The following is a 27572-nucleotide window of genomic DNA, read 5'->3' as shown; positions in this document are numbered from 1 at the left end:
GAAAAGTCAGTACAGTGGAACCTTGTGTTATGGACGGTTCCGAAACTTCTGGGTTGCTGCAGGATGCAAGATGAAAACACACAACCTGAAGCGGGCATATCATGAGGTTTGACTGTATTCTGATAGCAATGTGTGTTCAACTAAGGCAGCTAGCTATACAGAGGAACCAGAAATAGGTGGCATTCTAGATATCTTAACCTAGCACACTCTTAAGCAAGTTTACTCACAAGTAAGCCCAGCTGCCTACATTCACACACCATGATAAAACACTTTGGAAAACTAAAAATGCTATTACAAAGAGAATGAATTACTGATGTGACAATGAATCGGATGATAATTAAGGCACTAAATACCTCCATAGCGAACACCCGGCAAGCTGATTTTCTTAAAGCTTGTTTCATTGCAATTTCAAGTCCCTCCAAGTCATGATGTTGGATTACAAATGCCAGAACAGGCCACTGGAAATTTCTCTCTCCTTTGGAAAGAGAGCTGTGGGCGGAGATTAACCGAGAAAGTTCAGGAGATGGATGTCTCAGGAGAGAGGACCCCACTTCTATTTAAAAGCATAAAAATACACACATATTAGAGAGTTAATAATATACTAATGTTAGTATATTAGTATTAATTTACTGAAAGCAAAAACTATACAAAAGATCTGTCCTACCACTTAATGCTAAACGTTGCTTGTTGGGTATACTGAACGGGTATCTTAATACTCAGGCAAAATTTGGCTGCAATCTTTTACACCAGATATTACACTTTGGATGTTCAGGCTCAGACAGACACTGCTTCTGGATGTACTGTGCATTGTGGACAATCAGAAAGCTGAACACTTAAAGGGGGGGGTACCCATTGTGCATAATGGTGAAGGTGTTCACTGACTCAATACTGACCCAAAATAAAATTAAATGCCAAAGAAGAACACCATAGGGAGAAAATAAAGAAACAAATGAAGAAGAAAAATGGGCCTAACTCATACTCTTTCAAAAGAAAAGCTTTTCCTGAAGCTACTAATGTGACGGCCAAGATGGAAGGAAGCAAGAAGGCACCAGCCATGTCTCTTTGAGAATGTGTTGTGATGACTCAGGGCAGTCTTCATGCCAAAACCTCTGTCACTTAACTCTAGAAAGTTCTGGTCGCTGCTCTGCACCAGAACTCCTATTTGGGATTGCACAGAAACCACTAAGAAGCAAAGTGGCATATACATCCACACACATAGTAAAATATTTTCACAGCTGGCAAAGTTTATATCCTTACCTGCATCTCCACTGTTGACTCTCCTTCTGGGGATAGCCTTTACTCGTGCAGGTAAAATGGAATGTTGTTTATCATATTCTGATGCAACGACTGAATACGACCTTTGAAAAACTGTGCGCTTTGCTAAATCTGTATCTGTGATGGGACTAGTCTCTAAACTAGAAAGATGACAGTGCATTAATTAACATCTTTATAGGTATATGCATTTTAGCAACCCAGTAATTTAAGTATATCTCCTCGTAACAAACAGGGGAAAGCTCTTGAGTTCTATCAACCATTTCTTGCTCCAGGATTTCTAAGGTTTCCAAAACTGATTTCAGTTTAGGAGTGAACCCTGATTAGCATTAACCATTGTGCAGATATGATTACAAACTGTGGTTAAGAGGCTTTTGGATGGAAGAGGGCTTTAATGCAGGGATGGGAAGTATTATGTCTGTTTTGGTCCACAGAAAATTAAAAATTATCTTGCAAATTCTAAGGTGTTCAGAAGTGGGGTTTAAACTTATCTAGAATGAAACACTCAACACCCATATTTCTGACAAAATTATAGACTCTATGAACCTTTTAAGAGTTTTTATGTCAGACATTACTTTACATTACATTACATTACATTACCATTTTTACTAGATTACCAGTTCCCTAGATGAAACATCATGAAGGTTAGTGCAAGAAATCAGAGTTTCTTCTTGAGCTTATAAAAAAGGTGGTAAACATAAATTGTTCTTCACACTATCCTTGGTTTCAGTAAGTATAGTAAGACAGGCTCTTGATGCTTTTTTCAAAGTAGTGTTATAAAGAATTGCAAATAAATAAATAAATAAATCACAATTTAGCAGTTAGCACACCAACACATACTAACATACACATTGGAATACCTTGGTGGCATGGATTTCATGTTACTTTCTGGCTCCTCAAAGACATTAGGACTGGCATCAGGAGTAACAGATATATAAGGTGCAGGTACTGAAGTTGAGCGCAAATACCTCATCTCATCCTGAAAGAGGTTGTCGTCTTGATAGCCAACAAAGTTTTCATGATGATGTCTGAAAAGAATTAGACACCACATGTTATGTAAAGCCAGGGCTTATTCGGTCCAGTCAGTCATCAAACAATCATCTAAATGCATAAACCAAACAAAAATGTATGTTACTATCATTTTGCCTAATGGTTACCTAAACACACCTGGGACATTGTATTTCAACTAACTGTCCAAAGACACTAGTTCATCAAAACCATACCACCACACAGGCTAAATGTCTGTACTTTTAAGTTCTGATCAATCTTGGAAGCTTTCAAAATTATTGTCTCGTTTTACAACTCCCCTTTTTCCTAATTTGAGAGGTAAAGGCTGGGTGGGACGACAGGCTGAGCAACAAGTCAGCAAGGTCCAAAATACAAACCTTGCAAGTGCCATCTGAATATGCACCCTTTTCCGAGGAAGGGAGGTTCAGCAGTAGTAGGACTCCCAGCAAAGGATCTTTCCTGGAAATTCAATAAGACCCCTGGAGAGAATCCAACTGCTTCTCTTTGTGGAAGCAGAGACAAAATGGACTCCAGCCAGAATCTGTCACTTCCAGTATAGTCTATTTTCTTTTGAGATTTTGAATTCTATACCTTAAGAAGATATTCACACCATCGTGCCCAATGAACTCTTAAAGTGATCTGAATGCCATGTGATTGTGTGCACGCACACACAGAGATCAGTACTGCAAACAGGCTTCTTAAAGCACAGACATCTAAAGGAACATCAGACACTCACAAATGAGCTAGAACTCTTTGAAAGAGCATTGACTGATAGGAAGGTAAATACAGTAAAAAAATCATCAAGACAGAGTTAACATGTGCTTTTAAAAACTTTAAAACCCACCTGCAGCCATGCTTGAAAGAGCTGAATGTTATTTACTGAAAATTGTCTAACACACACAAAGGTAATGATTATAATTAGTGTTTCCAGTTAATTAACAGATCAATTCTTTAAACTAGGAATCCTGGACGTAATAGCAGTAATGATTACCCTTAACACCAATACAGTAAACTTTGAGTTTTAAAGTTATTGTTATCTCAAGACAAAGTAAATGCATTTTAGAAAAGCAGAGTTATTAATGATATTAAGGCACATTTGGGAGGGGGGGTCAATATGTGTATTTGTTTATTGTTACCTTGCTAACGTCTGAAGATAGAGACAAGTCATTTTAACAGGGAAATCCTCCGAGATGCCTTCCTTGACGCTCGGAAGCTGTGACTGGAATGGTTTGGAAGGGTGGTAGCACAGAATACTGGGCTCAGCTGCACTGCTCAAGGCCAGCAAGAACAATGCATTTGCTTTGATCACTTGGTGGGCTTCCATGGTGGGCAAGGCACGAGGTGTCTTAACTTGCAATGGCTTTCTCCTAGACTGTTTGACCTACAGGGAGACAAATAATGCTACTTCGTGACCATGGCAGTGGAACTTCAGGGTCCAACAAGAGGGAACAATACCCTTGCTACGTATTGCAGCTTTGGCACCTTATACCAGAGCTCCACTGCTTATACATCATCCCTTCTTCACTACTCAAGCAGCTTGTGCGAGTGAAAATGGAAGTGTGCTTCATGTGAACTTCTGTTCCTGGTACCACACGGCGAACAATCTTGGCCTCTCAGGATAGCATCTCCCTCGGGCTTAGAACAGCTTATATGACTTTGTAGGAAATTATTCTTGCATTCCACAGATACAACACAGAATTGGTAGCAGAACCAGCAACCCTTGCTATAAATGCAGTTTTCTCTCTTTCACGGTCACACGTGGAAAGTGGGAGCACAGAGAATTCAGTACACCCAAATGTGACTGTCAGGGAACTGCCACCTGGTCCACCGAGGGAAACGAAGGGTCCGTTAGCATACAGAGAGCCCCGATGCCTTTTGAGCAGCAGCACCTCTTCCAGCGCAAAAAGCAGCCACACCTCCAGTGGGAAGGAAGGAGAAGGGGCCAGGTGGGAGAGGAGAGGGTCCGGGGATGCTGCAGAGAGCCCCAGCACCTCACCTTGTCCGGCTGGTCAAGAGGGAAGCACACCATTTCTGGCGCCCCAATTGCGCAGAGGGGTGAAACGCAAGAAGGGTAGGAGGAGATTTGGGGTGCCAAAGCTCTTATGCTGGGGAAGGAGCCAGAAGGGGCCACTCCCAGATTCTGCCAGCGACTCGTTACTCGTAAAGCACCATCAGCAGAACCTTACAGTGACAGTCCTGTGACTGTGGCAGATGACAAATGCAGGTCTATGGATCGCATTCTTTTCCCATTTTGGACTTTTTGATTTTAGCCCAGCAAACAGCAGTATTGCAAGTAAGTTCATTAAACTTACTAGCCCACTTTTTGTGTGGTCGTTAGCCACTGTCTTGCCTGCTGTACTTCTATTTCAGTCCTTTAATGGCATGGGCAGCCTGAAAGAAAAAACTATTTTCCAACTTATAAAAGCTTGCTTTCCTGGTCTTCTGAAAGCAATTCATACAAACAGGCAGCGAAACGGCCATTTACAATCTGGATGTAAGGTATACGCATGAAGTGCAATATTAGCTGCAAGATGCGCTTCCTGCAACCCCAAAGCCCAGCGAGTTCTCAGACTTCCAGGTACAGTAGGGAATAATGCAGTCAGAACACACCCAGGTTGATGTAAGGAGAACAAAGGTATATTATTCCTAGAGGGCATTCCTGTAGAAACTCCACAGCCTTGCTGTAGATTGCAAGAAATAAATTAATATACCTTTTCTCTTGCTGCTGCCTGCTTTTCACGGAGGTATTTTTCTCTGCATCGATCACAGACTAGGTACCATGTGCTTCCTCCTATGCCACCATCGCCACAATTGCCAGCCCATCCTCCACAGAAGTGCCCAATGCTGTTATAGCCTTGTCCACCAGCATAGCGGCCACAACCTTAAAATAATGAAAAGTCATGTTTAATAGTGAGCTCTAAATCCATTGTTTGCTTTGCCTGGTCATATAGTCACAGAGAGCTGAGTTGCGAACCTTCAGCCTGTGAGCCAAATTTAGGCCAGCACAGGTCTCAATTTGACCAGCAAGGATGTTTCCCTCAAATCACACCCACCTGTCCCATAATATGTGATATCAGGTGTGGGGCACACAGAGACGTGGCTCCTACGGAAAGCAGGGCTGAAATCACCATCCATCAGCTGATGAGCGGTAAAGTTCAAGTCTGAGGTATCTACTGCAAGATCACAATGTGGTGATCAAAAAGTGTGTTGTCGCTCCTACTGGGCAAAAGTGGCCTACTCAGTTCAGGTCCCCACACCCATACAGATCCCACGTTCTTTTGTTTTTACATGAACAGGGTCAACACATGATGAAACAAAACACGACTGCTGCCATCATGTCTATAGTTTAGCCCTCAAACACCTCTGGGTTGGTTCCCATTCTCTTTGCCATATGCAGTAAGGGTCCTTTGCATGATGCAAAAAATTACTTTTGTGAAACAAGCATCTTACCTGGGTGAGCTTGTCTCATGTGGTACGTCACTGGGTATGGGTGGGATTCCCCACACAGTTCACAGATGGTATCTTTCTCTGGTCCTCCCACTGCAAGCTGAGCCATTTCACCAAAGAGATTTCCCCTCGGTCTGGCCTCTGCTTTTTCTTTCTTCTTCTTTTCCTTTTTGGACTTCTTGCTATCTTTGTCACTTTCTTTCTTCTTCAACACAGCACAGGACCCGGGGCTTGGAAAAATCATGTTCTGAGAAGCTGCCTTGATTGTTGCCAGAGAAATGTCTTCCCAGAAGGCTACCAGGTGTTGAAGGGTTAATGGAAGAGGAGACTTGGACTTCATAGTATGGTGACTGGTAGTTTCAAAAGAGGTAGCTTCACTTTTTCCATCCTCACATCGTTCATGAAGAGGAGGCTCTTTAAGCATAGAGAGGACCTTATTTTTGTTTATGCTGCCCATTTTCGATATGTCAGGCCCATGAGGGGCTATGTTAAACATATTCAGAGCAGAAGATATTTCCAGGGAATGTCTATTCTTCAGCTTGGTTTCTTTCTCCTCTGCAGGCTGTTGGCCAAGATTGCTTCTAATGGGTGCATGCTCCTTCGAAAGTTCTGGGTTGAATTTCAAAAAAGACGAGCAGGCCATTGCATCGTGGACTATTCCTTCATGCCACAGGAAAGAAGCAAAGACAGCCCGGGCACATTCAGCCACAGACGGAGACATTGCTTGTTTGGCGGGCTCTACCGGTCTGGAGCCATCGCCTTTGAAAAGGCATACAGACTTTTCCTTTTTGGGTCTTGTATGCCTATTTGCACATTTGCGGCTCACTTTGGGAGATGCCCTCGTGTCTTGCTCATCTTTCAGCGGTGCTTTTCCTATGCTGAAATGAACTTTGTTCGAGCAATCGTCCACGCTCTTGAATTCAGAGTTATCTTCACAAGTACTGTCTGTAATGCTATTGGTCTTTAAGGTACTTGAAGTACAGACTTCAACAACTTCACTGTGAAGGTTTTCTTGCACAACGTGAGGGGAAGGGGCTCGGTTTTCTGTTTCAGCTGAAGGTTTCCCATCTTTCGAAGCAACTTTTGGTTTGGGAGAAGTGGACCTTCCTCTCAGTGGTTCTGTTAGGGGTGCTTTCTTTTTGCGAAGGGTATCTGGGTCAAGTGTATATGAATCTGACTTGGATCTCTCCCGAGGAGGATCAAGTTTTGTTTTCACTGGGGCTGAAGGTTTCTGAGACAGGGTCTTCTCGTGAGGAGATGAGGAACGGCGAGATCCGACACCAGATGTGCAGGATTTCCCTGCTGAGATAGTCTTTGGAGAAGATGATCGAGTTCCTGGCCCTGGAGATTCTGCCCTCAGACCAGATGTTGTCCTTCCATCAGATTTTAAGGTTTGCAAGGTGTTGTGGTTTGGAGATAATGATCTGCTGTGGGAATCTGACCTCAGTTTTGCAGTGTCAGATTTTAGCATCAACGATTCGCTCGCAGATAAGCTCTCTATATTCCTGGGCTTCTTCTGGTCTGTAGCTTGGTGGCTCATACGGCTATCAGTTTTAGGTGACCTGCTGTCCACTCTGTACTTCGATGCCATATCGGATTTCCCTGCTGGAGAAACTGGTCTAGCAGCTGCAGTGAAATTCACTCTGTCACCTGTATGGCACATTTTATAATGACATTAAAGGGAAAGTGCTCATTTATAATACAACAGATCACAACGCTGGATAGGAGTAGAGAATGGTATTATACTAGATCAGGCATCCCCAAACTCGGCCCGCCAGATGTTTTGGGACTACAACTCCCATCATCCCTAGCTAACAGGACCAGTGGCCAGGGTTGGTGGGAATTGTAGTCCCAAAACATCTGGAGGGCCGAATTTGGGGGTGCCTGTACTAGATAGATAGATAGATAGATAGATAGATAGATAGAAGAGAGAAAACAGCGAGCTCAATACTTTATTGGTTGGATTCAGAGAAGCATGAGAACTCAGTTTGCACAATGCGACTATCTTGACTTCTCCTTGATATACACCAAACTGCTTCTGAGGGTCAACAGATCTTCTAGAATGGCATGGAATTGGACAGGGTGGGAGGATGCAGTGGGACTGGGGAATTATAAAATTAGAAACAGGAGCAGAAATGACTCTTGGGGGTCTCCCTGCTAAAAAGTAGTAGCACTAACTGCCTTCTACAGGAAGGAGATTGCAACCAGGACTACTGCCTCAATAAATGTTTGAGTGATCCAGTCAAAACAAGATGTGCTGCATCTACAACTGAACTACCAAGGTTGGGGGTGTAGGCAGCACACTTTTGCATGCAAAGGCCCAATACAGCAAAGTTATTTGTGTATGGGGAAAGGTTTCTGCACATAAGGTTGGATCCAGAGTTCCATGTGGAACTTCACTTATGGAATAGGGCACACTCAGGTCTCAGTTTGTGCTCTCCCCCCCCCCCAAATCTGCCACAACACCCCACTGAAGGGGAAAGGAGGAATTGACAAAAAAATCCCCACTTTTCACAGAAGTCCTCAGTAGATCCAACCCCTTTCTATCATGGAAGGTCCCCTTCCACTTGCAGAAAGGTACCTCAGATTCAACTAATATAATATACTTTCAAGATTGAGACTAGTGGTTTAACAGTGTTCAACATGTAGCTAATTTTTTTACTTGAGTGTACATATTCAAAACAACACTCTATATGTAACAGCACTACCTCAAGAAGACAAGGAAAAGGCTAATGTCATACTTTTTATTTTAACTGACAAAACTTTATCAAAACAATTAGTGACTAGATTTAACAGAATTGCACCATCTAGTATCAAGGTTCTTAGACCTTGCTCATTTGACAACCTACAACTGGCCAAAATATACATCGAAAGTATCAATTACAATTTAAAGAACAGTTCAGAGGCATATTCTGAAAGTCATGTTCACCACAGCTAATGCTATAAAGGCATAACCAATTCCACCATGAACTAAAGTGAGATCTAGCAGCTCAGCCCTAGTCACTTGCCTCTGAGGAACTTGGAGGGAGCTCCTGCCTGACTTAACATCAGGAAAGGACAGGGAGAAGGGTTGGGGATGTTGCTTAAATAATCTTGATTTCATATGGACATGGTGCAATTTCTGTTTCTGTATTAAATTTGAGTGTGCTTTTAGTCTGAAAATCTTCTGTAAGCTACTTTGGGACACCCGTGGGGCTATAAAATGGGATATAAATATTATTTAAAAAATAAATTAGTAAATAAATGAGCCCATATAATGCTTCTCAATTGTACTTCCCCCCAAATAAAAGCACACTGTCTTCCAAGTATGTAAAAAAATACTATTCTATTTTTGCTTAGGTATAAACAAGACACTAAATCATTTTACTCACTGTAAACTAAAATAAATATATTGCATTGCTTCCCTTTCCACAAGGAGGAAAATAATCATTTCCACATATTTCCGAATGCTACTGGAGTGATTTCTGAACCACATGTTTATGAATGTTGAGTAGTGCATACCACACATTTATAGTAAGTCATTAAATTACTGCACTTAAGAAAAGCAAACTTTTTTCAAGTGAATGAAATGGGGTGGACTCAGCAGCAAAACATTTACTTATGGATTTCCAACAAATTATGAATAGCCTGTCTAACAATGGCATGCATACCCACCCTTTAGCTTGTGAGAGAGAGATGAAATAGCAGAAGCAGGGCCAGCTACATCATTACTTTTGTAAATGCGCTCACGAGAAGCAAGGCAGCAGGATGGAGTTTCTATAGTGGAAAACAGTGGCACAGAAGCAGCACAGATTCAATGGGAAAATAGCAAAGATAAAACAAGCAAAGCAAGCAATTCTGATGAGACATAACTTTCCTGCAGCATAATCAGATTCATTTTTAGCTTACGCTTAAGGATTAAAAATAAATAAATGTTCTAGATGTTACTCTTCTCCAAAATAATAAATTAATGTTATTTTTCAAGACAGCATTAGAGAAAACCTCAGCCCAAATTCTCATGGGAAGCAAATGGTTGATTAAATAATAATAATAATGAAACAGCAGCTAATGAATGGCTTTGCTTTGTTCTGCTTATTGATTGCTTTTGCTGTTGTTACTGAGCCGGGGTGCGTTGAAACCAAACATGTTGTTTGACAGATCTGAGTATTATTTCACAAGCTTAGGTGAACATATTTTTTCATTATCTGGCTTTGCATTTGCATACAAAATTGAACTTTCGCAGAAAGAAATTACCAACCTGAGAACATGAATTATTTCTCATTATTGAACCGGGGGGGGGGGGATTCTTTTGCCAAAGTCCTTTTGCTATTTCAGTCATATAGCATAACACTAATTAAACTAAAAGACAATGTATTTTGCTGACAATGGCCCAGTTAACATGTCACATTAAAATGCGGTCTAAAACAAGGCATGGATTAATGTGAACCCTTGCCATCATGCTGCATGTTGTCTGAACTCACTATCGTGGTTTGTTTCCCACGAAACAATGAGTGGTAATCCAAGAACAAACATTAGTTTCCATTCATGGTTTGCTTGAAGAGAAAAAAGCCACAAGCTCAGGTTTAGATAACATGACAAAATCAGACTCTGGCTTGTTTTGTCTGCAGCATAACAGCAGCAGGAGAGGAATGGTGTAAGAACATTTGAAAAGCATGCACTAGAATGCTGCTGATTCACATTGAATCACAGTTTGCTTTAAACTATGGTTTAATGTGACATGCAAACAAGGCCAATAGCTTATGCAATACGTGAATTCATGCCAATCTATAGTGTTACAGGAAAAAAATGGTGTTGGTTCTTGCACACTTTATAGTTGATCCTCACCTCCTTGCAAAGGGGTGGGGGACGCTGTTGCAATAGGAAATAAAGATCTTCCTTTCTTTCACTGAATCCTGCCTCCATCCCATTTTCTTTGACCGATAATAGACTAAGGGGACACTGAATCCCTTAATGGAGAGTTGGGCAGTAAAAGCCAACCCCAAATTTTCCTACAACGATAGCTTGCAGGTTAACCAAACACTTGAGTAATAAATGATGAAATCTTTTCGTTTTGCCTTATTAAAAATCATTTATGTTCAACACACTATTCTCATTCTAGGCTTATTGGGTTCTTCTTTTCTAAAGGAGGCCTGCTTTACCCAGAACCTTCTTTTGTGATCTAAGAAGGGCCGCCGCCACCCCACCCCTTAAGGCATGCTATTATTGGGGCAAAATGTCTGCTCAGAAGGGGAAATATTGCATTCAGGAAAAAGGAACTTTTTAAACTTCTGCTTTACTATAAACAGAAGCAGATCTAGAAATCTGCTATAAGGACCCAAGCCTACGACTGGAACCAAAAGAATTTCAGGTGCTACAAATGTACTTGAGTATAGTTTCAAACATATTTATTCTATTTTTGATACTTTTTGGAACTTTGGGTATTTCATAAAGAATGTTCCTGTCCAGCCTCAAGATTTTGGCTTCTGCTAATATAATGTTATTCTTGGGATGGCCTCTGCTCAAAAAAGAAGTGTACCGTTAAATTTTGCATCTTAAGAACCAGGCTTTTTTTCACTGGCAAGAAAGTCTATTTCTGGGGGTTGTTTCTTTTTTAGGACATTTTTAATTTGCTTAATTAATTTTTAGGACATATTTTTAATCTGGTTAATGACAACATACATGTCATTACACTTTAATTTTCATGGCACATTTTACAAAAAGGAAACATGATTATTCTTAACTGTCTAATATGAGCTTATAAGAGCGTATAGCATTTTCTTACATTTTGCATTTTTATCCTTTATCCTATTCATGTAATTACATTGTACTTGAGGAAGAAAATTTCCAAATTCATTACTACGATTAAGTACATTTCTAGCACCTGTTCCCTGCCCTATTTTTTGTCTGTGGATGGCGCTATCCTAGTTTTATGGTTGCTATCCCCATTTCAAACCCCCATATCAAACACTGTTTCAAAACCAGTTTGCCATGCTGCATAGGGGATCGCTGTGAAGAAGTTTAAGGCCTCGTTGGACTCATGTGTTGGCTGTTGGCCCATGTGTGCATGCGATAAAGCTCTCTGGATCGGAGTCATGATAATTTTTTTTTTAAATCAGTTGTAAATCTGTTAAGATTTCTCATATAACACACATTTGCAGGGGTTAACAGTACACATGTTGTAGGGAATAAATCAGTCTAAAATAGGAGCAGAGCGTAAGCCTGAGTGAGCACAGTGTTATTTTACTTCCCAGTAAACATGCAAAGGACTACACTTTAATTTGGGCAAGAAACATTAATGTCACAAAATGTAAAAAGGGTATTGTGCTCTAGGTTATCACATACGCAGGTTGTTTTATTGAATGCTCTACCCTCATCAACTGAGGGCCAAACTCAGCTTTTCGTGTGATGTTAAATCTGCCTTTGTTTCTCAGGTGCTGATCAAATTACATCTGTTGGGTGGGGTGATAATGAAGAGGATCAAAGCAAGCATGGAAGGGAGACTTACTTTCCTCCACTACTGCAGTCCTGAGGAATATTCTTCTTCTGAAGTTGTTACTTCAGAAGGGGAAAGTAAAGGGAGGGGGAAACCCTTACTTGGGAATTTGCATTTCCTCCCAACACAAATACAGGTTTCAGAGGAAGACGTTTATTCAGGACCACAGCAGGGGAACTAAAGGAAAGATCCTAGTTACATATGTGCTGCTAATAGGCTCTAGTTTTTGGAAGCTCATGCACAAGGTGTCCCAAAGTGTCCCAGGAATTTTGACTTTTGGCCAGAACTGAACATTGTATTTCAGTCTCAAATGAGCCCCTTTAGTTTGACGTGACTGAGATACTTTGGAAAGCTATTAGACAAGTCACCACTATTACAGTAGACATTTTATGAAGACTTTAAGGAAGTCTCTTGCTTCACACACAAAATATGATCCTCAAGTCAAAAAGCCAAAGATCAAGCAGAAGATGAACTATTATTCCAATTACAAAATACCATTTACATTTTCTTCAGGTTTCTAAATAAGACAGAAATCTGAGGATCAACAAGATAGAAGTATCCGAGATATTATCTGCTTAAGTGAGTTTGAAGCGGAAGGCACTGGACATTTTCTTCTGGAAATGGTCCATCCAGTTTAGCATCCTGCTCTCACAGTGGCCAGCCATATGCTTTTGGGAAGCTAGAAAGCTGGACCTAAGCACAACAGCACTCTCCCCACTTGTGATTCCTAGCAAATGGCATTCAGAAGCATACAGTCTCCAACAGTGGAGGCAGAACACAGGCTAGCAGCTATATTTTCCAGAAATTTGCCTAATCTTCTTTTGAAGCCGTCCATATTCTACAAACTTTTAAGTTCATCCACATTCTCAAGAAGAGCAATAGAACTGTGCTATGTGAGAAAGATGAAAGAGATTAAAACAACTATGTAAAGAATGGGAGTGACAAGACAACAGTAATATTCAAGACCTACAGATCCTTGGTAGAGGGTCTTAGTGCCATGAATAAATCCCAATGGCAAGTGCAATACTGATAGTCTTGCCTCATATAGATAAACTGCAGGATCTTGGTATGCCAATGAGATAGAGAAGCGCGTATTTATGAGAGGAAATTGCCTCACTTGGGTGATTGCCACAATGGATGCTAGAATCTCCCGTCTGAAAACTGTAGTGTGGAATGAAGCAGGTGAGGTGCTTGTGATAAAGTAGCTTCCTTGCCTTGCTACTCATCTTACCTTCAAATATAACTACCAAGCACAGGCCTTGGTAGTCATAAGACTGGATGCCCTGGACTCCAGAAGGCGCTAGCCATTTTCTCTACATCATATGAAGTAATGCCTCCTAGTTGAGGCTTCCTTCCCCTTCTACAGAAAAATCAGAAGAACCTGAGCACTAGATACCTCAACACCACCACCAACTCATGCATTTGGATGAAGTCAAGGAAGAATCAACACTCTTTGTGGCTTCTCTCCCTCTCATTGTCACTTTCTAAAAATGATTCCGAGACCTGAAGTTCTGCTCCATGCTGTTGTGCTGGATGAGCTCTCCAAGGCTCTTAAATAGCGAATGAATGATACATTGATACAAGGCCAATCTGAAAAGTGTCTAGGCCCACTAATACCTGTGCGTTGATACGTTTAAGGGTCTTGATAACCAGAGAACAACAGAAAAGGAGGCTGCTTCTGGATTACACTCCCAAAGCAGATAATCCAATAGTACCAATTTCTACAGATTCTCGACCTCTGTAAGCTTGGCATCTATGATACCTCAAGATCAACTATAGACGCAGGAGCATGAAGAGAGGAAGAATGCTCACAAATCTATGTTGGAATTTTAAAAGGAATCTTATAATTCCCAAGGTCTAGATCAAAGGGCTTCGGTTCCGCAGTGTTTCTTACTCTGATTCACAAGTCAGTTTCTTCTGGTGCTCCAAATTGATGGGAAGAAGGTATTAACTGGCACAACCACTTCTCAAGAGTAGACAAATAGTTCTTCGAAAACAGGTATAAACTAAAGCCTAAACTAAAGCAGCAGAGTATTGTTCTTCTCTAGCTGCAAAGAAAAATCAACTAGAAACAGCAGCTGGGACATTATATGAACCCACAAGATTTGATTCAAACCAATGGCTTCAAGTTACAAGACTAAACATCAGGAAGAACTTTCTGACAATAAGATCTGTTCTGCAGTAGAACAGTCTCAGGTGGTTGTGGACTCTCCTTGCACGGAAGTTTTTAAGCAGAGGTTGGATGGCCATCTGTCATAGATGCTTTAGCTGAGATTCCTGCATTGCAGGGGCTGAACTAGATGACCCTCGGGGTCCCTTCCAATTCTAGGATTCTATGATTCTACGATATGTCTACTGAAACAACCTGAGCCGTGACACCAAAACTATATTACTACTACTATGTGATACTACAACCACCTTCAACTTAATGGAAAAAAATAATGGTCGTATCTTCCAGAATTATTAGTGGTGAAGCTTCTCAATACGTCATTTATGAAGTGTGGGATCTTCAGTGATCATCATCAGCTTTAGCATTAATACTAAAAAATTATGACAAGGCCCTGATATAGAAATTAATGGATTTAACTGCAAAATGCTTGTGTGCTCAAGGAGTACCAAGAGATATTAAAATGTTACTGCAAGAGTACTTGAAACCCTGTAATTTAATTAAAATCCCAAAGGATTTGGTTCAAAAAAATGTATAAATATATTTTTCAACACTACAGAAAATATGCAAAAGGTCAGTGCAGTAGTCTCTAATTACTATGGGAAGACTGATGTTTGCTTCAAAGTCAAGGAAAGCCAAAATAAAATAGGGGTCGGGAGAATCAGAAGGTGCATTGATGGATGATCAATAGCTAGAAAGCAACTAAGATTGTTATGCAAGCAATGGTAAAGCTTCAGAAATGGGCTGATGAGGCAGGAAAGGCTGACAGACTTACTCTGAAGCTGTGGCTGAGGTTGCTGGAAGGAAAGGGATTGTCCAAACACAAATGGGCTGTGGACTAGGGAAGAGGGAGGTTTTGCAGCTTGATCAAAGATGGAAGGAGCTGGGAGACTAGGCCGTGACTGAATGGAATTCAGTATGGCACTCAGTTGGTCACCTGTAGTAGGCAAAACAGTCAAAACTACAACCTGTTATTTTCCAAAAAGTGCTGAATGAAGTCTCTTTGAAAGTTCAGTACTGATAAAGCCTGCACTTGTCTGTGATCTTGTAGCTAGGTATTACTCTGGAACAAGACACAGAAATTACCAAGCAATGTGTGGTAGAACCATGGAAAGTTCAACCCAGTATTTTTGCAAGGGGTATGAATAGTTGCGCAAGTGATTCAGAAAACATTTTCCTCCAGTGTTCTGATCTGCATGTTTTGAAAAATGAAAGCAAAATTAACGATGACATGAACTCCCATATGGCTGGACTGGGAACAAGAGAGTTTAAAATTGGGAATAAGGTTTAAAAAAATTGCTATAACTCTTGTCTCACAGGCAGCTTCCCTTCAAGGAAACAAGCTTTAAGGGCAAGGACTGCATGTGATCATTATATTTCATAATAAAGCACCACAGCTAGACAGTAAGTTCAACTAGGATTTTTTAAAGCAGTATTAGTTTTCAAATGATGTTCATGCCTTATTTTTCATAAAATTGTACTTAAACATGCTATTTGTTATTACATGCACCAATATTTAAGTGCACAGCACCATGAAAGTAAATTGCCGTGTCTTTAAAATACATAATATATTGGTCCTTAACTAAATGGGATTTTTTTAAAAAATCTGCTTTGTTTTACTAATGTCAACAAAAACTGCAATTTTTGTAGTAAGATCTAGGCGTAATCATTGAATCTGAATATCTGAAAAAGACTTTTTAAATTTACTACTCATTTCAGTTCTTGGAAATAGCCATAGGGCAGTCTTTGCTTTCCCAGAAATGAATCTCTTTCACTGGGTGGCTTAAACTTTCTTGTTTGGGAGAGGCTAGGGAATATAAATGGTTCTACTCCTGTGTTTATTTTTGATTTGCACTTAATTGTTTACATGCTGGGCAATATTTAACTGTTTTAATGACCACCTGTCTTTTTATTTTGTGTTTTTAGTAATTTTATGATTAACCTATTGTTAATTGCTGTGTCAAGCTGCTTTTTTTTTAAAGGAGAGGCGAGACACAAATGCTGTAAATAAATAACATCCCTCTTGACAGAAGACAGGGTTAGTTCTGACTTCATTGGTAGTAGGGCATCTCCTACCCTTTGCCAGCTGAGCTTGGCAAAGACAGCACCCCTTGGTCCTTAGTACAATACAACAAAGCGGGTAACCACGGCAACCTGGAAGAACAATAGAGTAACAGTGGAGCAGAATGGAACTTTGGGCACTTATTGTAAATGGTCTTTCCTGGCGGCAAAGTGAGCCAGCCACTAAAAGAATAATACATGCCCTATTTTCCCAAGGCAGGAAACTCATGTATTTGATTTGCATAGGCTTCCTCCTTCCCCTTTAGTTTTCATTCATTACTAAGCTCCTTCAGACTTGTTTTCCAGGAATCTGAGACATTATCTCTCCACCTGCCTACCTACAGAGGAAGAGGGAAACTTTGAGAGGATGATGGAGAAGTTGGTTGTGAAAATGCGATTCAGATGACTAGCAAAGCTTATGGTGAGCGGATTGTCTATGGGGTGTGGTTTTAACATGTTTGCTTGTCTGCTAAAGAAGGCCCACTTACAGTGAGTGCCCAATGGTCCATTCTCAAGCAGAGCATGATCCAGCCACTTACAGGACACACCAGAGCTGTATCTGCCTAACACATTTTGCAACTCGCCTGCCAAAAGCTGCCTCTGCCGAGGCATGGAAGTCCAGCTTGAAATATCTGACAAATAAACTGAGTGCTCTGCAAATGGCTCTCTTTGCAAATTTCTGTGATGCTTTTGTTGGAAGAGAGCTTGGCGAACATAGCCATGGCTCTTAGGGAGTGTGTGTTGCGGTGAACATAAGTGCTGTGACTCGTAGGTCAACGTACTACATGCTTTGATCCAACATGCTACTGTGCAAGCCCCAGCCTTTTTCCTCATGGAGGTGGGATAAAATGAAGCAAATGGGCTGTGTGTTTAATACAATAGTTTTGACAGAATGATTCTGCTTTCTTCTTTAAGATTTTGCTAAATATTATGCCTGCCGTCCCCGTGACCCCCATTGGGATGCTAAGCTGGTTTCTTCCTCATGGTCTAAATCCTCTAGCCAGCTAAGACTGGGAGTTGTGAGGCAAGATTGAATGGCCTCTGGGGTGGCAGGCTGTATCACAGGATTCACATGCTTCATGGAGGAAGCTTTCTGAGTGACTTATATTTCCCTTTGTAACCTTTTTGCAGATTTGTGGTGCTCTGGTTGACAAGAGTTGGTTGGTTGCCTTTGTTCCTGTCTGTCAGGGTCATTGCAACAGCAAGGAGAATGGGCAAGGTAAGGACACGGGGAACAAACAATGGAAATATTTGCCTTTTCTTTAACTGGGAGGAAAACAGGATGAATGGAAACAAGAAATACTAAGAGAAGGCAGGCAGGCAGGCAGAAAACCTAAGCACATTGCAGAACGAAGCAGGTTAGGAGAACATCTCTGCAAAGGGCGGAGGCAAGAAGTAAAAGTGAAGAGGAAGGCAGAAGGAGGAAGCCTAGGAAAATTAAAATCACAACTTTCCCATTCATGCCTTGGGCAGTGAGCTGATGGGTGCTCTAAATCAGTGTTTTTCAACCACTGTTCCGCGGCACACTAGTGTGCCGCGAGATGTTGCCTGGTGTGCCATGGGAAAAATTGAAAAATTACTTTATATATAGTCAATATAGGCACAGAGTTAAATTTTTTAACATTTTCTAATGGTGGTGTTGCCTCGTGATTTTTTTCATGAAACAAGTGTGCCTTTGCCCAAAAAAGTTTGAAAAACACTGCTCTAAATCACCCTCATCTATCCGCTTTCCCCTACCATATGCATTACTACTCCTGCCCAATAGGGAGGATGGGAAGCAGAACAGCTTTCCGGCATGAAGCACCTCAAGCCTGCTGACGTCTTCCCTGCCTGTGGAAGAACAACTTACTACCAGTACTTCTTGCCTTGTTTTCCTTCCAATAATAATGTACCATATTTCCCAGGTGCTTGATCAAGATTAAGGGGAGAGGGGGGAGGAGATGAAGGCAAAGGAAGCAGACTGGAGCTCTGACCAGAAAGCAGAGGACAGGACACACCATAGACATTTAGCCAATATTATGCTACTATCTGGAAGTGAAAAAAATGCCCTTTAGCCACCTACAGAAGAATGCCTCTTTCCCTCTCTTCAGCTTCAGTGAGGATTTTAGCTTATTGAAACTTACAAACTTTAACATAGTGTCTGAATAATGCTAGAAAGAAGCTTTTTCCAATGTGGTGCCCTTCAAATTTTTGGGAATAGAATTCCCATTAGCCCTAGCCAACATGGTAAACCAGTAATTAGCTAATTATTGCGGGGGGACCTCCCCTTATTTTTCAAAAGCCAAACCATGGACCCCTTTACTTTTGTAAATTTTTATTACTCAATGGTAGTTACCTGTGCAAAGCAATTTTTTTGATAAAATGTGGGGTGGCCCCTAATAAGCTAAGGGTTTTAGGTATCCTTTAAAAAAAGATCATAAAATCTGTGAAATAACCACAAATTGCCTATCCCCAGACAGTAGGAAAAACTTGTCTCCATTGCTCCACTACAACTGAATTTTAAAAAGCAACTGTGTTCCTAACTTGCAAGTGTTCTATATGCAGAATGCTTTTTATATCCAAACATGCTATTCCTTAATCTGATATGGGAAAGGTAAAGGTAAAGGGAACCCTGACCATTAGGTCCAATTGCGAACGACTATTGGGTTGCAGAGCTCATCTCACTTTACTGGCCGAGGAAGCCGGCGTCCAGCTTCCGGGTCATGTGGCCAGCATGACTAAGCCACTTCTGGTCACGCAACACCCCTCCTCACTGGCCCACCCCTCGGCTCCGTGCCGCGGCAGCCGAGCACTAAAAAAGCCCTTTAAAAAGAAAAAACAGGAAAGGAAAGCAGCCGCTTGCTCGCTTGCTCAGCAGGCTGCTTTCCTTTCCTGTTTTTTCTTTTTAAAGGGCTTTTTTAGTGCTCAGCTGCCGCGGCGCAGAGCCGAGGGGTGGGCCAGCGAGGAGGGGCGTCACGCTTGTGGCTGGCCTGGCGTGACGCCCCTCCTTGCTGGCCCGCCCCTCGCCTCTGCGGCTCTGCCCGGGCCAGCACTGAAAAAAGCCCTTAAGAAAAAAGAAAAGGGAATGGAAAGCAGCTGCTTGCTTGCTCGGCCAGCGGCTGCTTTCCTTTCCTTTTTTCTTTTTAAGGGCTTATTCCAGCACTCGGCTGGGCGGAGCCACACCGTACGGAGTGCGCCTGCGCAGAATTCCACACATGCGCACTCTGTACTGGGTGCCATACAGGCACCACCCCGGGTCCCGGGGGTGACAAAAAAAAATCGTCACCCCCGGTACCCTCTGGGCTTGCTACGCCTCTGGGACTGGGTGATGTATTGATACATTGTCCAGGACCAGTATGAGGGACAGGCTGCGATGGCGGCTTCACTCGGCAGTATATTGCGAGTGAAACCACCCCCGCACTTGACTTTCTCCAGCTAGTGCTGATATCAGAGGGACTCAGGAGCAGCAATGGTTTCACCAACAATATACCGCTGAATGAAGCTGCCATCCCACTCTGCCCTCATACCAGCAGAGAGAAACAAGCTGCATTGGCGAGGCACCGATACAGCTTGTTTCTTCCTCCGCTTCTTCAAACTGCTCGGCTGAGGAGCACATAGCTGCCCTTGCCTCAGCCAACCAGTTTTAGAGCCCCTGCCCTGCCAGTGGCTCACACAAGCTGGTGGCAGGGTGGGGGCTCCATAAAACTGCTCCATTGAGGGGTGCGCATTTGCCGGTCCCCTCAGTTGAGCAGTTTAACAAAGCCTCCAGCCTGCTGCTGGCTTGTGTAAGCTGCTGGCAGGGTGGGGGCTCTGTTAAAGTGCTCCCACCCACCCACCCCCAGCTATAGCGAGCTGTGCAATTAACAAGATAATTGAGTCCCTGGCAGGGGGTGGTGCCACAGACCCCTGGGTGTGTCCCATGGACCCCCAGGGGTCCCCTAATTGGGAACCATTGTGAGGATGATTACATTTGTAGATCAAACACTTGGAGGGCACCAAGTTGGAGACGGCTACTTTAGACCATAAAGCATCTATCAAAATCGTTTTTGAAAGCCTGAATTCTCATGTGTGATCTAACAATACAACTTCCTAGGTCCCATCATCTTACTGTAGTAAGGAATTAGTTCAGTGATTTTGGGTCTTTCCACAACAGGGCTGACAGAAAACAGGTTAGAAATAGGTTGCAACCAAATCAGCAAAACTAAGGATAAAACATGAAAACAGCAAATCTGTCATGAGCACCAAATGAGACAAAGCACTTTAATGCTCCTGAAGTTCTGTCTCTGCAAGCTGCTTTTTGTCAGCTACGTAAGTGATATGGTTATAACGATATGTCTTTGTATGTGCTTCACCCAGGCAAAAATTCATACAAACTTTCCTATAGTGTTCCTTGTGATGTATAGGCAGAGACAACTACAGGGCCCTAGCTCAAACACTCTAACTAATATGCTGCTCCAATTATTTTTGAGTAAATTTATTTCAATGGAGAGATAAGGGTATGCCAGTTGAAAGGGTGCACTGCTCTTTGCATTGAACTACTGCAAATACACAAGGAGAATGAGACAAGAAGAAGACATCAAAACAGTAAGGCATGCAACAATAATCAGACTGCAATCTAAACACGCTATAGGTTAATTCAGCAAAACATAAAAAGGGGTTTCCAGGAAAAATGGATTAATGAATATGTGACATTTATTCATACCACAACCAAGAAAAATGAACACAAACTCTGTGTTTTTTAAATAGAGAAAACGTAAGAAATTTAAGAAAGAAATTTATGTTCGAGGAAGTCCATGGTTCACGACTTCTCAAGAATGCAACACTGAGCTTGAAGCAACACCTGGATAACATAATGTTCACTTGAGGATAACTTTTTACACATAAAATGTAGGGAACGATCCAGTCAATGTTAAGCACATCTTTCCCAATGGAATCAAATTAAAAATTATAGGTGCTCACGTTTTGCTGGACCATGCATTATTCTCAGAAAAGAAAATTCCAAGTTGATACTTTTACTTTTCTATGGGCATGTCTATTTTAAAACATTTCTTAATTTTAAAATTCTATGTTCTAAAGTTGTATACTGCTCTCTTTTACACTAGATGTACTACTCTGACCTCATTTATCTGCTGTAAGAATACTAAAATGACACAAGTAATATCCATATCAAGAGCCACTAACATAGAAAAGTTTGGGGTTGCAATACATTTCTACATGCACATTTCTACAATTTCCACAATGATTTCCCTGGCAATTATGCGCGTATAGATACTGGTAAGCAATCAGCTTTTCACTAGTAGGGTACTTTTCACATTACACTTAAATGCTTAATTGAAAGGTGCTAAACTAGCAAAACAAAAACAATTTAATATATAGTGTTACAGTACTGCATAGAAATTTTATTTAGAACCTAACTATGCAACTTTCATGTCAGTACAAGGACTCAATCTGATTCCAGGTGCTGGTATATTAGACACCACTGGTTTTCCTGTTCTGGTGTTTGTGCAGTGTAAAGCTTTACTTTTTACAGGGAAAACAACAGTACAGTTGTGACATGGAATGTGACACTGATCAAACTGTAAAAGTCAATCAATACTGTGGTTTCTCAAAAGTATTTGCTCTGAACAGAATGCTTAGAATGTGGTGCTAATTTTATAGAAGCAAGCATTTTCAATGCATGTTCACAATCTCCAAACAGTTCTTCAAAACTAGCAGTTTTCACTACAACATACAATTATTATAACTCAAGCCCATCTTGTTCAACAAAGGCTCAGTTTATTATTATTTCAATCATCCTACAACAAATAAGCAGTGCCAGTTTTATAACTCTGAGCCATATACAGTAGTATACTTAAAGTCTCATATAAATTAAGAATTCCTGCACCGATGAATTGCCTCCCCGTTTTTTGAATATACTGGAGCTACAAATACAATGGTAAACACACTCAATATTCAAAATGATAGAAAGAAAAATAATCAGTAGAAAATTTACCTTTGTTATTTCCAAGGCCATAATCAAATCCCTGTCCATTACTACACACCGTCCCCTTATTGAAAGTTTGCAGTGAGAAAGGACTTGGTGGGGGAGTCTGACCATTCTGATCTATAAAAGCTTGTTCTGTAATTGCAAGAAACAAAACAAACACAAAACTGCTTCAGAATGTAATTCATGTCTTTAGAGTGGGAATGAAGGCCAAAATTTATGTACACAAGAATGAAGGTTTCAATTAATAAATCGCAAAATAGAGTAGTAGTAACATGTCTTCTCTAAATTAAGATTAGACTATACTCCCCCCTTGAGTATCCATATGCAGGAAGGGGTAGCAGGGTCCCTCATCCAATATCCGTGTGTTGGGTGTGCACATCTACGAAAGGGAATCCTATGGGCATTTGCTGATAGTGGAGCTGGAACCCTGTGTGATCAGGGTTCCAACTCTTGTACAAACCTACAGGCACAGGTTTCCCCTTCTCAGACATCTGTGCCCACTGCTTGGATGCCAAAGCCGTGCCCATTGTGTGGGGTCAGGAGAGCAATCCTGTTTGGCCTTGTCTATGAGTCGCTGCCCCCTTCCTCACAATTAATGCATGAAAAGGGCTTCCATGGTCCTATGCCCGACTTCACTCCTATAAACTAATAGAAGTCATTCCATGATAAACATACATCGCTTTCGACTACCTTAATAAAACATTTTGCCTTCTAAATTGTTCACAATGTTTAGGATTTCTTTTCAAATATTTTAAACACTGTTCTGACTCTTTAACTTGGGAAGATTCACCTGGTCAGCTCAAACTAGCACAAGAATATGGCCACATACCTCTGTTAAATGAAGAACTTTGGGTACCAGTGCACTCCTCTGTTCTTTCTGGATTTTTTATGCTAAATTTTTAGATTATTTACATCTCTGCTTTATATTGTTTGTGTGCTTAGTTTCTATCTTTTTGTAAAAAAAATAAGGAGACTTGCCATCTTCATGCCGGAGATATTGGTTTCCACCTCTGTCTCTAGCTAAGGACCACGCATCGCCTTCATCACTTTCACAGAACTCTACCATGCTGTTCTTATCCATCTGCACCCATGTCCCTTCAGAATTAGTCACCTGGTACATACACACACACACACACATAGAGAGAGGCACATTTAATTTACTTTTCAAATTATCCACCAATGAGATGCAGCAAAATGTTTCCATATGTGAAAAAGAGGCTCTTTTCTGTCATGGAAAGGCAACAGTCATTCTTCAAGTGCAGAAGAATAAGGAAGAATAAAAAGCATTTGTATTCATCGAAGGTTTAAGATGATTAGTATATTCAGTGTGTTAAGACTGGATTATATTCAGAAGAAAAGAATAAACAGAGCACCAAACAAGCGTCCAGATACACATAGCATTTGATACCCGATAGAATGCAAGGGTTGAATTTTTATTTATTTGACACATGAAGCAGAGAAAGCTTGGCATTGACACCAGGTATTTAATATTCACAAAGTTGCTATCATGTCCTGTGTGCTGTTTGAGAAAAAAATCATAGCATGACACACTACATCCTCAAGCCCATTGCAATAGGAGAGCACCAAAGCATGATCAACTGCATGCAACAGCTGAATCAATACCAAGAAATAAGGTAATTGAGTCCTGTTGTATCCCCAAAAATAATTCATTGGTAAACTCTGAAATAGGCATTAAACATAGTCCTTTAATAAACCCACATTTTAAGCAAGTGTACAAGAAAAACCAAGTTCAATCAATGCCCGATAATGAAATATATGACCAAGGCAAAAGTGGTTTGCATCAGTTTACAACATAAACAACCTTTAGGAAGTTAACATTTAGCAACCAAGGGTGGAAAAGCAAACCTTGTGTAGGATAGCTGCTTTTCTTACGATTGCTACTATTATAAACCAGTATCTATGAAGATAAGAACTGAAGCTACAAGGATCCATACCTCGCCCACTGCCTTGACTTTGTTTCCCAGAACTAACATTCCAATGGGGATACCTCTAAGGTTGGGACAGCTTCTGACGTTGTGACCTGAGGGGCCGGTCTTCACTACCTTATATACTCCAGGCCCACCACGAATGAACGGCATATCTGGTTCCTGCATTACCGCTTCCTGAGGGCAGTGTGAGTTTAGGTCTTTGAAAAAGTCATCTGTGTTAGATCTAGACTCCTGAAAATTTTAGAACAAAAAAACCAAAACAAAATAAATCCTGTTAATAATGCCTTTGTACTTTTCAACTAAGTCCACCTCTTTGAAATAACTAAGGTCTCATCCTAACACACTTAACAGAGCACGTCTTAAGCCATCATTTTCCATATAAGACAGGAACTGAAATTGCAGTACTAACTATATTACTGCTGAACACGAAGAATGAATGATATGAGTACATATATAAAAATAAAAGGCACACATTTGCAACATGAACATTTGGAGCAATTCGTCAACCATGATTAAGGAAGATGATACAAACACAGGACTAACACACAAGACTATGGCCAAGTAAAAGCATTCATGCAGGAGAGTGCAAGAAAGAAGGGGGGGGGGAATAGAGGGTATTTATGCAACTGTTGGAGACATTCAATACCAAGCTATACAGCATCACATATGAGCCTTCTTCTGCAGAATGTAAATTGATATTACCAGCTAAATATGGGGACCTAAATGAATTAATGCTGCATATTCTCTGCATTTTGGTGAACAAAGATGTTATTCAGAAGTTTGTTAACCAATTCTTCCAGGAGAATAGCAATGGTAGGCAAGCTTGCCAAAGAATAGCTTGCCAGCCACTACCAGCTTTCTGCTGCTGTGCGCTGCTACAGAGAAGTGTGGCATGTGTTCTAGGTAGGTGCCCTCAATTCCTGCAGATCGATGGTGGGATCTAACAGGATTGGTAAGCACCAATGCAGGCTCAAAATGAGCACTAGAACATGTCAGAGTCTCCAGCAGCGCAAAGCAATTGCTCAGCAGATGTCAATGTGGAAATAGTATCCTTGAAAGTCTGAAAACCACCAATTTGAATGTTTAGATGGCTCATACTCCACAATGTCCAAAATACTTGTACACAAGAGACTGATCCTGACATTTAAGAAAACTCACCTGAGGGGGGAAAGGTTTGGAAGTCCATGAAAACAAGTCCAAATCCCTGACTCCTTGGCTAGCATTAAAGATATTCTATGTAAAGTTTAAGATAGACACATATCAACAGAGAACTGGAGCATTAAGACAGCAGCAGAAGAAATTAAGAGATGAAAAGAACATTTGCTTTATTTTATTTTATTTTTCTGCATCCTTGCAAACAACAATCATTTCTTTTCACAAAAAGGTACTCTTAAAATGAAGCCAGCTGAGCCCACTGTTCACCATGGGGGGAAACAATCTGTTGAAGACAAACAGCTTATACTGACAGCTCTAAATGATGTAGTGTGTCATGCCATTCACTGAATAAAAAGATTCTTTTATATAGAGCTTAACACATTTTGTGCAAGGCAATTCCCATTCTCCTGTCTGAATGAGAATACAAGTCCTATCAGAAGCCAGATTTGTTTTATGAAAGACAGTCTGCCACTTTGTGAAGATTTGTTTTCTTTTTCGGGGGGGGGGCATGGGGAGGTGGAGCGAGGAAAAAGATTGAGTGTGGACACTCAGCCACCTATTTGCAACTGGAAAGGTTTAAAACGTAGCTATCAGTACTCAGAAAACTTTGGAAAGCACCCAAATGCCAAGTGTCCAAAACCATAGTAACAAAATACACCAACATGTGAATCACAGAGTACTCTTTAAAAAAATTTTTTAAAGAAATAAAATAAATGTATTTACCACATTAAGACGGATAAGGGATGCACACATTAAAATATGTTGATTTTGGTACCTTGGGGTGGGTTTTTGTACTAGTCTAATATATTTGGAAGAAAGACTGTTATTTAGGTCAGCCATTTCCCCATTTATTTTTGAAGACTGACATTAAGCAGATGGGGAAACATACCAAACATTTTAACCAGCTTTAAAAAATACATTTTAAAAAACCCACACAAAATGAGTAACACATAAAATAAGGAATTTGGCAGTTTAACTCAATCTTCACTGAGTTATAACTGGGGTCATGTTCAGGTCATACATCATTTCTCTCTAAATACATGTTCTTTTAAGGAAAAGTAGCCAGATTAGTTTGAAGACATTTTTTTGAAGGGGAAAAAAGTAATTGTCCAGCACATCCATTCTGGATGAGATCCATGTAGCCATGCATAATATTCCATGCAGGCACTGAGGTCTTACACACACACCCCAAAAAAATGCTCTTGAAGTTCAGGAGACCCTTCAGAGCAGGACTGAGAAGGTACAAATAACTGAAACTGAAAATTAAAAAATGGGAAATCCCTCTCCCCTACCCATCAGAAGCATTTTCCACTCACAAGTGGGGCTGTTTTGATCTTGTAAATAAATCCAGTACTTACACAAATAAGGTGGCTGATGACCTTTTTGTTCAAATGGGTCAATGAAATATATCAATTTTGTACACATCTAAAAATACAACATTTGTTGGAGTAAGTTGTGCAAATTTTAGATGAGATTTAATCAAAAAAATGGAATAAGAGGTTATACAGCAGACTTTCCACACATAAAACAACATCAAAATATTGTCCCAGAGTGCTCTTTGAAACATACACTTTTATTATTATTGTGATATATGAATTATGCAAAAAGCAATGAAAATGAAATTAGCAGGTCAGAAGCAAGTGGTGACTGCAATGAGTATTCAAAATGAATGCATTTATTTGTGTAAGCGTTAGGATTCCACGTTTTTCTAACATAAAATCTTCTCCGTCACTTTTAAAGAATGTGCATGCATCAATCACAATAGAAAGCTTCCAGTATGGAACTGTCATTCCTACTCATTCAATGTTAGTATTTGCCAGACACTTTTAAGTTGTCAGTATACATTCTTTACAAACCCAATCTGCAAAGAAGCACTCCTAGCCTTCAATTTCTCACAAATATTTTATGTCATTAAGTCTAAAAGATAAACCTTTCAATGATAATGTTTGCCTTCAACACAGCATCAATAAACTACAGCAAAGTGCTTTTATTTCAGAATTTGGATAGTGCAACCTTGTTTTTAGAACAGCTTTCCTCTGAAGAGATCTAAATATAACCACACTTCCATTTCTGTGT

The 27572-nt window shown here is 40.7% G+C and overlaps 1 protein-coding gene across 13 annotated transcripts in view; it reads right to left on the bottom strand.

The window, feature by feature from the left end:
• MYCBP2 (MYC binding protein 2) overlaps nucleotides 1–27572 on the bottom strand; it is a 139543-nt gene that overhangs the window by 23888 nt on the left and 88083 nt on the right. For 7 of the 13 annotated variants that reach the window (XM_033147922.1, XM_033147924.1, XM_033147930.1 and 4 more), the window contains 12 exons: nucleotides 25500–25574; nucleotides 24348–24572; nucleotides 23371–23503; nucleotides 22399–22524; nucleotides 15142–15303; nucleotides 9382–9483; nucleotides 5731–7377; nucleotides 4992–5161; nucleotides 3417–3661; nucleotides 2133–2300; nucleotides 1258–1415; nucleotides 354–553 (listed from right to left, as the gene is read on the bottom strand). In XM_033147922.1, coding sequence (XP_033003813.1) covers nucleotides 354–553; nucleotides 1258–1415; nucleotides 2133–2300; nucleotides 3417–3661; nucleotides 4992–5161; nucleotides 5731–7377; nucleotides 9382–9483; nucleotides 15142–15303; nucleotides 22399–22524; nucleotides 23371–23503; nucleotides 24348–24572; nucleotides 25500–25574 — 3411 coding nt within the window. The remainder of the gene's footprint in view (nucleotides 1–353; nucleotides 554–1257; nucleotides 1416–2132; nucleotides 2301–3416; nucleotides 3662–4991; nucleotides 5162–5730; nucleotides 7378–9381; nucleotides 9484–15141; nucleotides 15304–22398; nucleotides 22525–23370; nucleotides 23504–24347; nucleotides 24573–25499; nucleotides 25575–27572) is intronic. The other 6 variants (XM_033147928.1, XM_033147931.1, XM_033147925.1 and 3 more) reach the window with 6 other exon arrangements.

The sequence above is a fragment of the Lacerta agilis genome, chromosome 4 (assembly GCF_009819535.1).
Source record: "Lacerta agilis isolate rLacAgi1 chromosome 4, rLacAgi1.pri, whole genome shotgun sequence".
NCBI classification, from domain to species: domain Eukaryota; kingdom Metazoa; phylum Chordata; class Lepidosauria; order Squamata; family Lacertidae; genus Lacerta; species Lacerta agilis.
This window is presented reverse-complemented; position numbering and strand designations above follow the sequence as displayed.